Source organism: Chenopodium quinoa, unplaced genomic scaffold (assembly GCF_001683475.1).
Source record: "Chenopodium quinoa cultivar QQ74 unplaced genomic scaffold, ASM168347v1, whole genome shotgun sequence".
NCBI lineage: Eukaryota > Viridiplantae > Streptophyta > Magnoliopsida > Caryophyllales > Amaranthaceae > Chenopodium > Chenopodium quinoa.
Window position 1 is genome coordinate 2,230,454 of NW_018743074.1, and position 13,358 is coordinate 2,243,811.

Sequence of the window (13,358 nt, forward strand, 5' to 3'; positions counted from 1 at the left end):
ATCTGATTGTATCACATCTCCTCTTAATTAAGTTCCTTAAGGTGTAAAAAAACTTTGCATGGAGTAACTTAGCTCATTCAAAAAAATAAAAAATAAAACTTTTTTTTTCTTGAAATTCTTCAAGCAAAGCCTTTTAAACGTGAGTAAGGTGAATAAGTAAATTAATTAAGAGAAAACCTAAAATAAAGTAAAATAAGAAAAATGAAAAAAAAAATAAAAAAAAAGAGGGAAGAAAAAAGAGTTAGAGATGGAAGAATATGGACAACTTTTGCAAGGCACTAGAAGAAAAGTACCACACGTTACCATACCTTATTGGCTTTTCTATATTTATAAAAATGATATTTCATGGACCTAAATATGAAGGACCTCCCTCAAACGAAGGTCGTGTAATAATAATATAAAAACTTTGTTTGTACCATCATAAACAAAACTAATAATACATACTAGCCTAGCTCTCAAATATATACCACTCGATCTATATATATATTTATATCTTCCCAATTCTATCATACAAGATCGATTATTTATATATATACTCCTATAATTTTTATTTATTTTGTAAAAATGATGTTTGATGATGGGGATTACTACTCACCCTCAGATGTATTTAGTTGCATAAATTCACTCCCTAATTCGAAGAAATCCAAGATGATGAACAAGAGAAGGTTTACTGATGAACAAGTCAAGTCACTCGAATCGATATTCGAAAATGAGACTAAACTAGAGCCTAAGAAGAAGGTCCAAGTGGCTCGAGAACTCGGGTTGCAACCTCGCCAAGTTGCTATTTGGTTCCAAAACAAACGAGCTCGATACAAGTCTAAGCAACTTGAGAAAGAATATAGCACCTTGAAGTCCAATTACAACTCTCTTGCTAAACGATTCGAGGACCTTAAGAAGGAGAAACAATCTCTTGTTCTTCAGGTATATTTTATTTTCCCACTATGAACGTGACAATTAATTTTAGGGTAATGGAGTAATACAAATTATAATTTTTTTTTTTTGAGATATGAATCGTTCACGATCTAGTTTGCACTAATGCACACTAGCAAATATTCAGTATTTTGTTACAGAATATAAGCAGAATATTTACACATTTTCTATGCAGTAGAAATTTATATTAGATTGAAATTAACGTTTTGTATTGCAAATTTTGTAGTTGCAGAAGTTGAAAGATGAAGCAGAGAAGAATCAAGTAGAGAGAAAGTGCTACGATACAAATGATGTGACAAACGGCATTATTAAAAGTCAACCGGAAGATGAAAAATCAGAGAGTGAAAATAACATTAATAATCATAATACAAAAAAGAGCAAAGAATGTGAAGCAAAACCAGCGTTATCGTTAGAAGGATCAGAATACGGAGCTTGCAGCATCTTATCAGATGAAGGATCGAGTGAAAACACGAATTATTTTAGGATGGAAGAAGAAACTGATATATTAACAATGGTACAACCAGTTGATGGTTCATTAACATCGGGCGAAGGCTGGGATGACCTTCGCCCTGATGGGTTGTTTGATCAAGCTGTTGATAGTTGTCAATGGTGGGATTTTTGGTCTTGAATGATTGATCAATAAGTACATCTATTTCTAGGGAAATAATCAATTTGCTCGGGATGAAGTTGTGTACATCTTAATCTCTTTATATCCTTCTAGCGGCAAGATTCATATTAGGTTGTGCTTGTGCTTGTTGTGAGTGTTATTGTACATTGTAAGCATTAGCTAGAAAAGGAGTAAAATTATGCAACCATGATAGCTTAGGCTGCGCGCTAGCTAGAATTAGGCTCACTCTAAGCACATACGCGTTATGTACATATTCATACAAGGTAGAGGTACGAGTCATGAATAAAACAATGGGGGAGTTGAGGAGGGTATAAGCATCGGAGGATGATAGAATAGTCATGTAACTTCACTTAAACGTAAACGTATTCAGACCACACATAACAACAAACTATTTTTTTACGGGAAACAGCAAATAAACTTGATCTTTGCTTGTTCATTTTAGTAACAAATAGCTAAGTCAAATCTTATAGTTTCATTGTTTTGAGTATTCCATTTTTTATTTGGTTTTAAAATTAGACGTGATTTTGGGTAAAAAATAAAATTAGACGTATTTTTTTATAATCGGAAAAGTATTTCGAGTTGAGTGTAAGAAATCATCAAACATGAAAAAAAAAAAGTCAATGTAGTGTGGGGGAAGAGGGAAAGTACACCTTTTAAGGCAAAACACTAGAGAGAAGATGAGCCCATAACAAGGACAACAGCCGTCCCTCAAATCACCACAAATCATCAACTGACCAATCCACCAACATACCGACCTTTAAAAACAAAGATGATGAACGAGAAGCACAACTCTTTTATCATGAAATAAAAGTCCCGAAAGGACAGTTTTATCTAAAAGATAAAGTAAGGATGAACAAGACCCATGCTTTCAATCTAGTTTATCTACATCAATCACATTGTTCACATACACAAAATCTCTACAACTTTCGTGGATTTTTTTATTCTTTAAAATTGGTTCAATTATCGTGTGCTTTGATCCTGAAAACTAGTAAGTATAAGAAAAAAGTGAATAAAGTAAAAGGCATGAAGTAAAAATAGATAAATACTATAGGATAAGGGGTAATAAGACGCTAAAAAAATAGATAGAAAATGGATACCTTGAATAAAACCACCTCAAAATAAAAATAGATTAAAAAATAAAAAATAAACAGAGGAAATATTACAATCTAGGTTGCAAATTACCAATGTTTTCTAATCTATGGTATTGAATTGAAAACCACATATAACATCACATATTTTTGACTAACTAACGCTCTTTGCCGTTCCCTAAGATGGGTCACATTTTAATTTGTTGTTGGATGAACATCATGTTATGTAAGCAAATCGAATTGTTGACCCTTCTTTCAATATTAATGTTACTTTGACAGTGCTATATACCATAATTTAATTGATCATTCTAGGAACATAAACCAGCTGGCTAAATCAATTTTGCTAATTCTCAATGCATGATGTATGCTATTTTTAAAATTAAGGTAATTTAAGACTTTTTTCTATTCATTTCAATACAAAGTAAAATAAATTTCTCATAGCGATCATATAATAAAATGGTTAGTTGAAAGAGTAAAAATCATTCTAATTGGGAAAACTTAGGTGAACATAAGAAAAAATTATATACATATATACTAATGATTAAAAAACTATTTTAGTTAATAAAATTTTATTTTAATCAATAATACAAATGGAGTATTAGATTTGATGAGTTGCAAAATAAACATTACTATTAATTTAGAAAGATTGTAACTTTATGATACCCCTTATGCTTTCAACAAAAATAGCCAAATCAACTCCATGATTCATAAATCCTCAAGGCATCCTCAATTTTTTTTTCTATAACTTAAATACCCTAATTAATGACGAATTTGTTTTATAAATTAAATAACTTAAATACCCTAATTAATGACGATCATGCCAACAACATTAGTTTTCTTTTCCCCTCTCTTTCACAATTGATGCTCAAATGGGACGTTTGGTAATCTATGAAGAACAAGAATAAGAGGGATAAGAAGGAACAATGATAGAACGAAAATGGTTGGGAAGAGATAAGAATAAAGTATATAGAGTGCTTGTGTAAGCGAAAGCGTTTATCCATATTAATTATACATGAATTGTGAATATGATTGGAATTAGTGACAAAATTATTAAAATATCTATACAAACTTTTTCATTCCTTTTTTTTTTTTTTTCCTTATGTAATTAAAGGTAAATCTGTCTTTATCAACTCATAATTTCTTATCCCTCCATCTAACACCATCCAATCAACTGGTATACAATTAGCGGAATAAAAAGGTGTTTTTATCGATGTTCGTACCCCTAAATTCTACATTCAAAACTAGATCTCATCCATTTCTACTCTCTTATCACTCACACATGCTCCTTATATTATCACCCTAAACAATAAACAAACACTCCTAAATGATTATTGTATTTCATAGGAAGGAGGGTAGGTTAGTAAGTAGATATAGGTGGTAGTACATGTACTAGAAACTAAGGAAGGACAAAAATGAATTGACATTGCCAAAGAAAATTAGGCCCACTACTATCCAAAACAATGGAAGTATCATGACATTCCTTATAAAATTTGTCGTAAATTATGATAATTATATGTTATATTTATAAACTTGATTACAAATTACACATTAGACAGTTTGGCCGAGTGGTCTAAGGCGCCAGATTTAGGCTCTGGTCCGAAAGGGCGTGGGTTAAAATCCCACAGCTGTCATTTTTTCGTTAAAAGATCAAATATCAATTGATTAATTATTTTTAGTACCAATAGTAGAAGTATAGTTTGATTGTTTTTATTTTTCAATGAATCAAATTCTGCATTACAAGTAGGTAAGTTAAGTTCGTATCAGATAAAAAGCCATGGTCATTCGCTCACTCCTTATTCGGTATGATTTTGCTAATGTTTATATTGCCATAACATATATGCTCCAACAAAGTGACACCGATGATTTCAGCATTTACAAATTATGTTCGCAAATCATATTTTTACCGTCCTACTAGTGATGCATTCTTTTATTTTCATGTGCTAATTAAAATCAGCTCATTTCTGCATTGTAGGGATTAACTTCACGTTTCTAATATCACCTCATTAATACAAAATGTAGTAGTGCACTAGTGCTCTTTCTTTAGGCTGAGTTGATAATCAAATCATGCTTTAATGACATTCAAGAAAGAAGAAATGACATATACTGTACAAAGCAATGATAATACTATCATTCATTAGATCCTATAAAAGTCCAAAGTATCCTCATTAACCTAAGATAAGTAATAGTACAATTGGTACCCCTACATTGACAATAACTTTGAAAATGTAGGTTCCACAATTTTCTTTTGTTGACAAGTGATTTTTTTTTTTTTTTTTTTTTTTTTTTTTTTTTTTACTTTTAAATCATACTACGGGTAGCTCACTAGTTTATTACTTGTAATAAATTGTGTCCCCTTTGTTATATTTCTTTTGGTTCCAAACAAGAGCTTCATTTGGCTTTTGCACAGGTTTTTAGGTAGGTTTATGTAAAAATAGTGGGATTTAGTTGGTTATCTTACAAGTGTAATTAGGTTGATTTAGAAGTGTATGAACAAGAAATATAATAGTGTTTGATTGATTAAAACTAGGTAAATAAAAGATTAAAGGTGAAATGAAACTTTTATTTAGGGGCAAGAATTTTGGTTGAAATAAGACTTTTATTTGAGGATGAAAGGAACATTATTTCACATAAAAGATTAGAGAGTACGTCTATTTTGAAGGAAATTACATAAAGTGGGTATGTTTATCTGGTTTAACATGATATTTTGAGACCCTTTTTGCATATTTTATCTTCAATCTCAATGTCATATAGCTACAATTTGTGATGGAGTTACTCCGTAGTAACTTTATTGATAAATAACATGAATTATGGTTTTATGGAGTCACATCTCCAATGATGAATTTATGACCCATACTTGTACTCCAAAATTCATATGCTTGGTGGGCCGATCTCGTCAACTGTTAGGCCAATCCACTAATGTAACAACCATTCGGGCCGACCCAATAAATAAGAAGAATGTAACGTCATAATCGGAGGGTCCGGATTCTGACAACACAACCCATTTAACCGCACTACTGAAAACCAGCAGCAGTTTTACAGAAAACACAGTACCCAGAAACAAAAACAGCACCCAAAAAAGCCAAAAACCAGGAAAATTTAAAGAGAGAAAAAAACTGTATAAGTGATGAATGTTATCTCCTGTTCTTCCTCTTCAGATGCAACTACTTCACATTATTACATTTCAATCCCAAGAACTTTTATTTTTATTCTAATCTTTCTGTTTGTAATTGGTTTTGGTGTTCCCCTTTTTATCCTTATAGAAGTTAAAAATGCTCTATTCTTCCTTGCTTCGCTTTCTCTTTCCGCCATTGTTGCCGCCATTATTATCTGGAATGCGGTTTCCTTCCGCCGTAACACCTCGCTTCTTCTATTCCTGCGCTCTTTTCCTGTCTCCGACCTCCGCCTCGCCCGAAATGGGCAACTTGTCAAGATTACTGGGGTAATTTCACTTACTTTGGTGTATTATTTTTTTGGGTTTGATTGTTTTAAATTTCTGGGGCTTGTAATTTTGAATTGGGTAAGTTACAATGTGGTAGAATCTGAATGTTTAATATAATAATAGTGTTGTGTTGATGTCAGCCAGTTTCGTGCGGTGAAGTATCGTTAGAATCATCTTTTGAAAATGTTGGTGGATGCGTTTATATCTACTCTTTTGTATGAATATCAAGGATTTGGATTCAAGGCTTTCAATCTTAAACAACCATGTTTTCTCTGGAGATTAGCTTTTTCTGAGGTATGTTACTGTTTTTATATTTTTCATTTCATTGAGCAGGGTTTTGATTCATATTGTTCTGTTATAATACTAGTATTACATTTGTTTGTCAATTGAGACTTTTAGAGTTACAGAAGTCTGATTATCTGACTGTGTTGTGTTACTTGGATTCGAGGATTCATGTATTTGTCAGTTTGTCACACACTCACACTTTGGCAAATGTATGATTTCTCATTCTTTTGGTCCACATTGTATTATGAGTTTATCTGGGTTATGAGGATTCAACAAGGTTACTTGAGGTAGACCATATTGGCTAATGGTTTTGTGTCCTGATTCACTAACCTCCTGCAAACTATTATGTGAGAAATGCGAAATGGTACACTCTTGGGCTTATTTGACAACACTAGGTAGCGAATTGTGTTTCCGTACCCATTCTCATACTGCAAAGCTAGGGCTTTGCGCCTTTGCCTTACACATTATCATGGAAACGTATAAATTGGGAGAAAGTATCCATAATATTTAAACTACCCCAACTTATTTCAGTAGTAAGTAAAATGTCATGATTTGATCATTTATTCTATCATTAAAGTTCATGAATCACTTGTCCTGCTGTTAGTTAAAAGAATGTTGCCTTTTAGGTCCATATACTACCTTCTCTCATAAAGATTTCACCTATTTCCTCTTCTGCCCGTTTATGAAGTTGTAACAACCTTACCTAGTTTGTAACAATCTATTAAAGCTTTCAGCCTATAGTATTTAGAATATGCCTGGCCTTCTTATGGTTGGAATAACTACTGCAGAGGCTGATTTAATACTCAGACTCTTCGTTTCACATCCAGCACCAATGTCAAATCCTCGACCCTGTGACATGGGTATAAAAACTTGACACTCTATTGTGGACTGAATTCATGGAAGTTTTCATAAAAGACACTCGAGTGCTTACAAATAACAAATGACATCTACATGTTTCTGATATCAAATTTCAAATGTTGTCTTTCTTGATGAACGTTTGAAATGGATACTTTTTTTTTTTTTTTTTTTTGCAAAGGCTCTCTACAGACTTCTACATATCTGACAAAAATTCAGGCATCCGAATTTTGGTAAAAGCTGGATGCGGATGTAGAATCGTTCCCCTAATCATTGAGAGCAGGCTTGTGAATACAAGGAAACACAGAATCCTATCCCCCAACTTGACAAAATGGCTGACAGACAGAAATCTTGCAACCAACTCTCGTGTGATACGCCTTGAAGAAGGGTAACTCCTCTCAGCTCTTACTCTTTCCCCTTTTGAGAACTGAGTATGATTTAACTCGGGTGCTTAAGGAACTCTACCTGCTTCTTATCAGCTATATAAAAGAAGGTGACTGTGCCACTATCATAGGCATGCTGCATAGAAGGGGTGATGATATTGCAATGGTTGTTCAGCCACCCGAGCTCATCTCCACAGGCTGTCTGTGGCAAAGACTACTATCTCCTGTTAATTTTGATGGTCTACTACTCGGCCTTCCCTAATGTCACCCACCTTGCTGATACAAGTTATATACCATATCCTGATGAAGTACTTAACCCAAATGTAGTAAAAATGCAGGGATTTTGACTTCATTCTGTAACCATAGTCCATAGCACTGCCATTGAAGAAGTCAACAGATGAACATTCTTGACTTTCATAAAACTTGCCAAAGTTTTAATAGTATCATGTAGCATAATCTACAGATAGAATTAATGGGAGTTACATCAAGATTTGCACCACCTTTTTTGGGATGTGATAATATATAAACAGAATAGCATGAATTTAAGCTGATGTTTACTGCATCTTTTACTGATAGACAGAGGGATTAAGATCGAGTTCTTTGGAGGAATACTTGATTATTTACAAATCTAAGTAAAGTTCTCTCCTGAAACTAATACCCCTTTGAATACTTCAGTTTTTTGTTTGTCCCAATTGCCTTTTTAAACATCTTTCAATGCACACAATTAAGATATCTAAGTTCATGTCATTCTTTCCTACATATTATGATGCCATAAGCCTTGAATACAAAAGCGAGAGCCAATTATACAGTACCTATGTATCTATTGAAATTACCTTAAAACAAGTATAATATTTGTATTTGCAAAGTACGTATATTATTTGATAATGGGTGATGCAAATTGTACATTAAGTGTAGTGCAAGGATGAATATTTTGGAAAGTATGAATGAGCTCATTGATGCCCTTCTCCACCCTCTCTTACTATCCATCTCCTATCCAATCTCTCCGTATTTGGTTCGTTCGTCCAAACTTTTTTGGTATAATAATAGTACGATTTGAATTATAACATGATAAATTGATCTGGACGAAGGGAATAGTTGGTAAGACATGATCTCCCAATGATTTTATTTGGTAAGAACTAATCTATTGAAAAGTAAAATGAGAGTTTAAAATCTTTTGGCTCTACTTTTTTGTCTTTTTTTATGTTATCGGAAGTTAATCTCAATAAGTGTTATTGGTCTATCATGACTTTATTAGTGCTAAATTGTTCAGTTGTTTGATCATGAAAAAGATGGTCTAGATTAGCTCACGATAAAGTGAGGAATAAAATCAACTGCATGATTTGCCTTCTGATACATGCATATACACAGTATTGGCTCTAGATAACGAAAATCTTGAATATCTTTGGATGGATAAATGATTGATATGTTATACCAGCAAGCTTGAAATAGCAGTTGAGAATTGCTAGGCAAAATGCAATTTAGAATTATATTTAATAAAAAGGCTTAATTTAGCCAAAATCTTATTAGTTAGCCGAGTTCATAATTTTATTTTGAGATTGAATCACGACTCATCCATTTTGTAGACTAGTTGGGTTGGGTCAAAATTAGACCTTTGGTGGTCTTGTGTGAGTTGTGTCTTATCCAACTTAAAAAAAAAAAAAAAAAAAAAAAAAAAAAAAAAAAAAAAAAAAAAAAAAACTAGAAAGGGCATTACATTTATAATTTCAAGAAATGAAGTGACGTCTTCCATTAATAAACTCTTTGTATAGAGATGAATATGAATCTGATACCTTAGTTACACATAAGCAACTTAATCATGTTTATTGCTCAGTACTATGTAAATTATAGCCAATTGTATCAAACTAAATATGATTTCATAAACTGAGAATCTAGGCTATTTTAGATGAAACTAATAGCATTGCGCCAACGTCTTTTTCAATCAATATAGAAGAACATAAAATAGAGCATTTTCAAGCAAAGATTCAACATGGACCTATAACACTTGTACGTTGTACTTTAAAAGAAGCCCACCAATAAAATTGGTAGTCCCATGCAAATGTGAAACCCACACCCATGACCATGACCTCCCAACTTTACAACTGAATATATTCCCATTCATATATTACTACCTATAAACTATAATATGAGTAGTATAAATCCTAACCTATCGACCTACTTCCTCCGTCCCTTTATAATTGCACTAGCTCTCATATTTATTTTACTAAGGTTTGGACAAAAAAATTATGCATGAGTTTATTTTTTTTTTTGTACATTAGGAGAAAAAGAGAGCAAGCGAGAAAACATATCAAAATAACGTATGTCAAACTTCAAAGCAACACGCCAAAATAATACAGAGTACATAGAGTAGTGTTAGTGTAAGGGGCAGAGGGAATACAAAGTGTGATGATCTATATACTTTAAAAGAAAAGAGAAAATAGCTGAAAATAAAGTGAGAGAGCTTTATATTCTCAAGTCTTACAGCGTACTGTAGAGCCTAAGAAGATATTGAATCTTGTTTATTGGAGAAGTTGTCTAAAAAAAACTTCCATTTGCAGGCATCCGAATCCTGTTATTAGAGCAAGTGGGTTTGGCTTCCAAATCTTTAGATTCGCAAGATTCATGGATCATTATTTACGAGTTCATTATTAAAGTTGAAAGTAACAAGTGGGTTAGACATTTTTCCAAAGAATCTAACCTCTTTTTTTTTTTTTTTTTTTTGTGTCATTTCAATCGTCTACCTACTATATATTCCGGTGCACTTTAATTTCCATTAACAAATAAAAAAATTGTACATGAGATCGCTAATTTGAAAGGCAAATGACTATAGGATCAAATTTATATGTACGTAAATTGATGCTTTAGAGTTTAGAATGACCATACTTTGAATTGGATGAGCAGATCAAAAGATAAATGAATAACCACAACAAAGTGCATATAGCTTAATCCACTAATATAGTAATATATATGTCGGGCTACCGATACATGCTCATACACACACTAGTACAATATTGTCCGCTTTGGGCCTAGCCCGCACAATTTTGTTTTTGGACTCCTTTCCAAAAAAACCTTGTACCACTATATTGAGCATCACTATATTAATAGTTCCTTCCTTGCTTTTTCTTCCATGTGGAACTTGAGATGAAATTCCCAACAATATAATTTTCATATTGAATTATGAGAAACTATAATAGAGTATATATAAACCAATTATAGGCATTAACCATCAGTTTAAACTTTTGGTTGAATTGAAATAATGTAGTATTCTACGTAACTACAATTTTATACTATATGTAATCGTTGTGTACTTTTGACGATCCTGCATCACTTGTAGTCTAAGGCTAAGCTGTTTGAGCAAGCTGGATGTACAAAATTGAACGTAATATCGAGAAGGATATATAGCGCAAATTTGATCAAATAAACGTGGAGCACACTAGATCGATCTTTTCACCAGTGTTATAATTGATAAGCATAATATTGGCCTATTGGGTAGTTTGACTCTATGAGTGGATCTGGTTGGCATGTTTGATTCTGTTTGAAATTGGAAAGAAATGAGGGAAAAAAGGTCAAATTTATTTTAGGCATACATTTTGATAAAATAAATAAGTAAATACCTGAGTTCTCAAGTCCATAGGCACTTCAGGTGGCTTACACCACACATATTTAGCTTTCTGACATTGGACAACAAGAAATAAATATCTTGAAAGATATGATACGAAGTATTTTGAAAATAAAAGTACGATAAGAGATTATTCAATTTATAAGCCTAAAAGAAGGTTAAATGGATGAAATAGATGTACTTCTTCTAGTTTATAATAAAGTGCTATTTTAAAAGATATGATATTTTGAAAATAAAAGTATGATAAGTTTTTTCCATTTATAACCCTAATGAACGTTACTCGTACTTATTAAATTTAATTGATGAAATAGATCAATGTAATTCTTCTGATTTATAAAGTGTTAATTCTCCTCTTCTGCTCTTTTTAGGTTGTATAGTGTATGTACGGCTGTTAATGAGTCGAGCCGAGCCGAGTCCGAATACTAATCGGCTTGGCTCGAGCTTGAGGCTCGTCGAGCCTTGAAAATTGAGCTCGAGTGCTCAAAAGTAGAGCTTGGCTCGAGCTCGTTATGGACTCGAGTTTGAAAATAGGCTTGTTATAAGTTCGAATTTGAAACTAGACTCATTTAATTAGGCCCATAAATACATAACCTATGTCACATAACTTACCCAAGTATAATAGTGGGTTGCTATTATTGTGCTTATTAACTTTATTTAAATATAAAAAAAATAATTCAAGTCGAGCTTAGCATGGCTCATGTATCGTCTCGTTTATTCTTGAGCCGAATCCGAAGTCGAGCTCGAACAGTTCACGAGCAGGCTCGGCTCATTAACAGCCCTAAGTGTATGTATGTACTCAACTTTACTCTTTTTTTTTTTTTTTTTTTTTTTTTTTTTTACCAATACTCAACTTTACTAATTCCATTTATACATTAAAAAAAAAGAGGGTGATTTCTCATATCTTTTCAAATTAGGACATGTTATAAAGTTATGTAATTCCTCCTTTTTTTTCTTTCTTTTTTTCTTAGTATTTTTCCATTCTATTAGAATCTAGACATCACTTACAAATTAAGATAGTCTTCTAATTTCTTTTTAATATATAAGAAAAAAAAAACATTTATGAAGTAATCAATTGAGGTCATATTTGATTCATTTTAACAAGCTTTTATACTAACATATAATAGATATTATTATATTAATGACAATGCCAACATGTCTTAAAGAAATGAGACGGAATTAAACCTTGATCTCAAAATTAAGAGCTAGCATAGTATGATTATATAAAAGTATGCAAGTAATTGCTTTAATTTAAATGTCCTCCACACCACTTAATAGAAGTTACAATTGACCAGAATATCCCATTATTTTTTTTTGGATGAAAATATATTATACTTATATCAATCAAATCTTGCATTATTTCTCTTGTACGTATAGAAGTGTTACATAATTGAGAAAGATGACTTTATTGATTATAAGAGGTTATGGAAAATTGGAAACTTAGAATTTAATAAAACAATATACATTATGCCTGGTTGACTATCTTTCATGAAACTTTAAATTTAACAAGTTAACTAAGAAGTTGAAGATAGAAGTAAAATTAAAAAGGAATGGAGTAGGAAAATTAATTTAAACTTCCACCTAATTGGAGAAAATTTTGTTGTCTTCATGCTATACATGATATGTAGATCAATTATTGGAATAATATAGTATAAACAATTTAAGATGAAACAGCTTTATATTAGTTAAATTGATGCAAGGAGGTGGCAGAATTGTGTGGAAAATTCTACAAACATGCTATTTAAATTGCCTCATAAATTTAGAATAGTTTTCATGACCATTTACCAATTCTAGATTTTTCACAATTCTCCATCAATTTCCTTTTTTTTTTTTTTTTTTTAAGAAAATTCTCCATCGATTTCTCAATATATGAAAACTTTTTAGAAATTTTTGAATACCTTAACACATAATTAATTAAGCTTATGAAATTTGGGCCAAACTAACTCAACAGGGACAATGTGGAAAATTAAGTTAGGTAAATTTTTTGACGATTCGAAACTTCAACATTTTATCGTCAGTTCCGTTCTTTCATTGTTGTTAATTAATCACAACACAATGTAAAACGACATGTCATTATCTATTCCACGAGAAAGATTAAATGGTAGCGGTTTATCTTGTTATTGATATGCCTTTAAGA

General features: G+C 31.9%; 1 protein-coding gene, 1 long non-coding RNA gene and 1 other non-coding gene across 5 annotated transcripts; all 3 read left to right on the forward strand.

Annotated features, from left to right (window-relative positions):
* Nucleotides 1-337: 337 nt before the first annotated feature.
* On the forward strand, nucleotides 338-1,992 carry LOC110731701 (homeobox-leucine zipper protein ATHB-12-like). Its single transcript, XM_021911582.1, has 2 exons — nucleotides 338-921; nucleotides 1,157-1,992. The coding sequence occupies exons 1-2, from the start codon at nucleotides 565-567 to the stop codon at nucleotides 1,556-1,558; spliced, it is 759 nt and encodes a 252-aa protein (XP_021767274.1). The 5' UTR covers nucleotides 338-564; the 3' UTR covers nucleotides 1,559-1,992.
* A 2,205-nt stretch (nucleotides 1,993-4,197) lies between these two features.
* On the forward strand, nucleotides 4,198-4,277 carry TRNAL-UAG. Its single transcript has one exon. It is a non-coding gene; the product is annotated as a tRNA-Leu (tRNA).
* Nucleotides 4,278-5,606: 1,329 nt separating this feature from the next.
* Nucleotides 5,607-8,300, forward strand: LOC110731702. 3 transcript variants are annotated; one of them, XR_002513346.1, is made up of 4 exons: nucleotides 5,607-6,085; nucleotides 6,226-6,379; nucleotides 7,407-7,613; nucleotides 7,705-8,300. It is a non-coding gene; the product is annotated as an uncharacterized LOC110731702 (long non-coding RNA). The 3 variants fall into 3 exon arrangements; XR_002513347.1 differs by having other exon boundaries at nucleotides 6,230-6,379; XR_002513345.1 differs by having other exon boundaries at nucleotides 5,607-6,379.
* The last annotated feature ends 5,058 nt before the right edge of the window (nucleotides 8,301-13,358 follow it).

Coding starts and splice junctions, on each gene's coding strand:
- LOC110731701 (XM_021911582.1), top strand. CDS start 565: ATGATGTTTGATGATGGGGATTACTACTCACCCTCAGATGTATTTAGT. Junction 922..1,156: donor AACAATCTCTTGTTCTTCAG/GTATATTTTATT, acceptor CAAATTTTGTAG/TTGCAGAAGTTGAAAGATGA.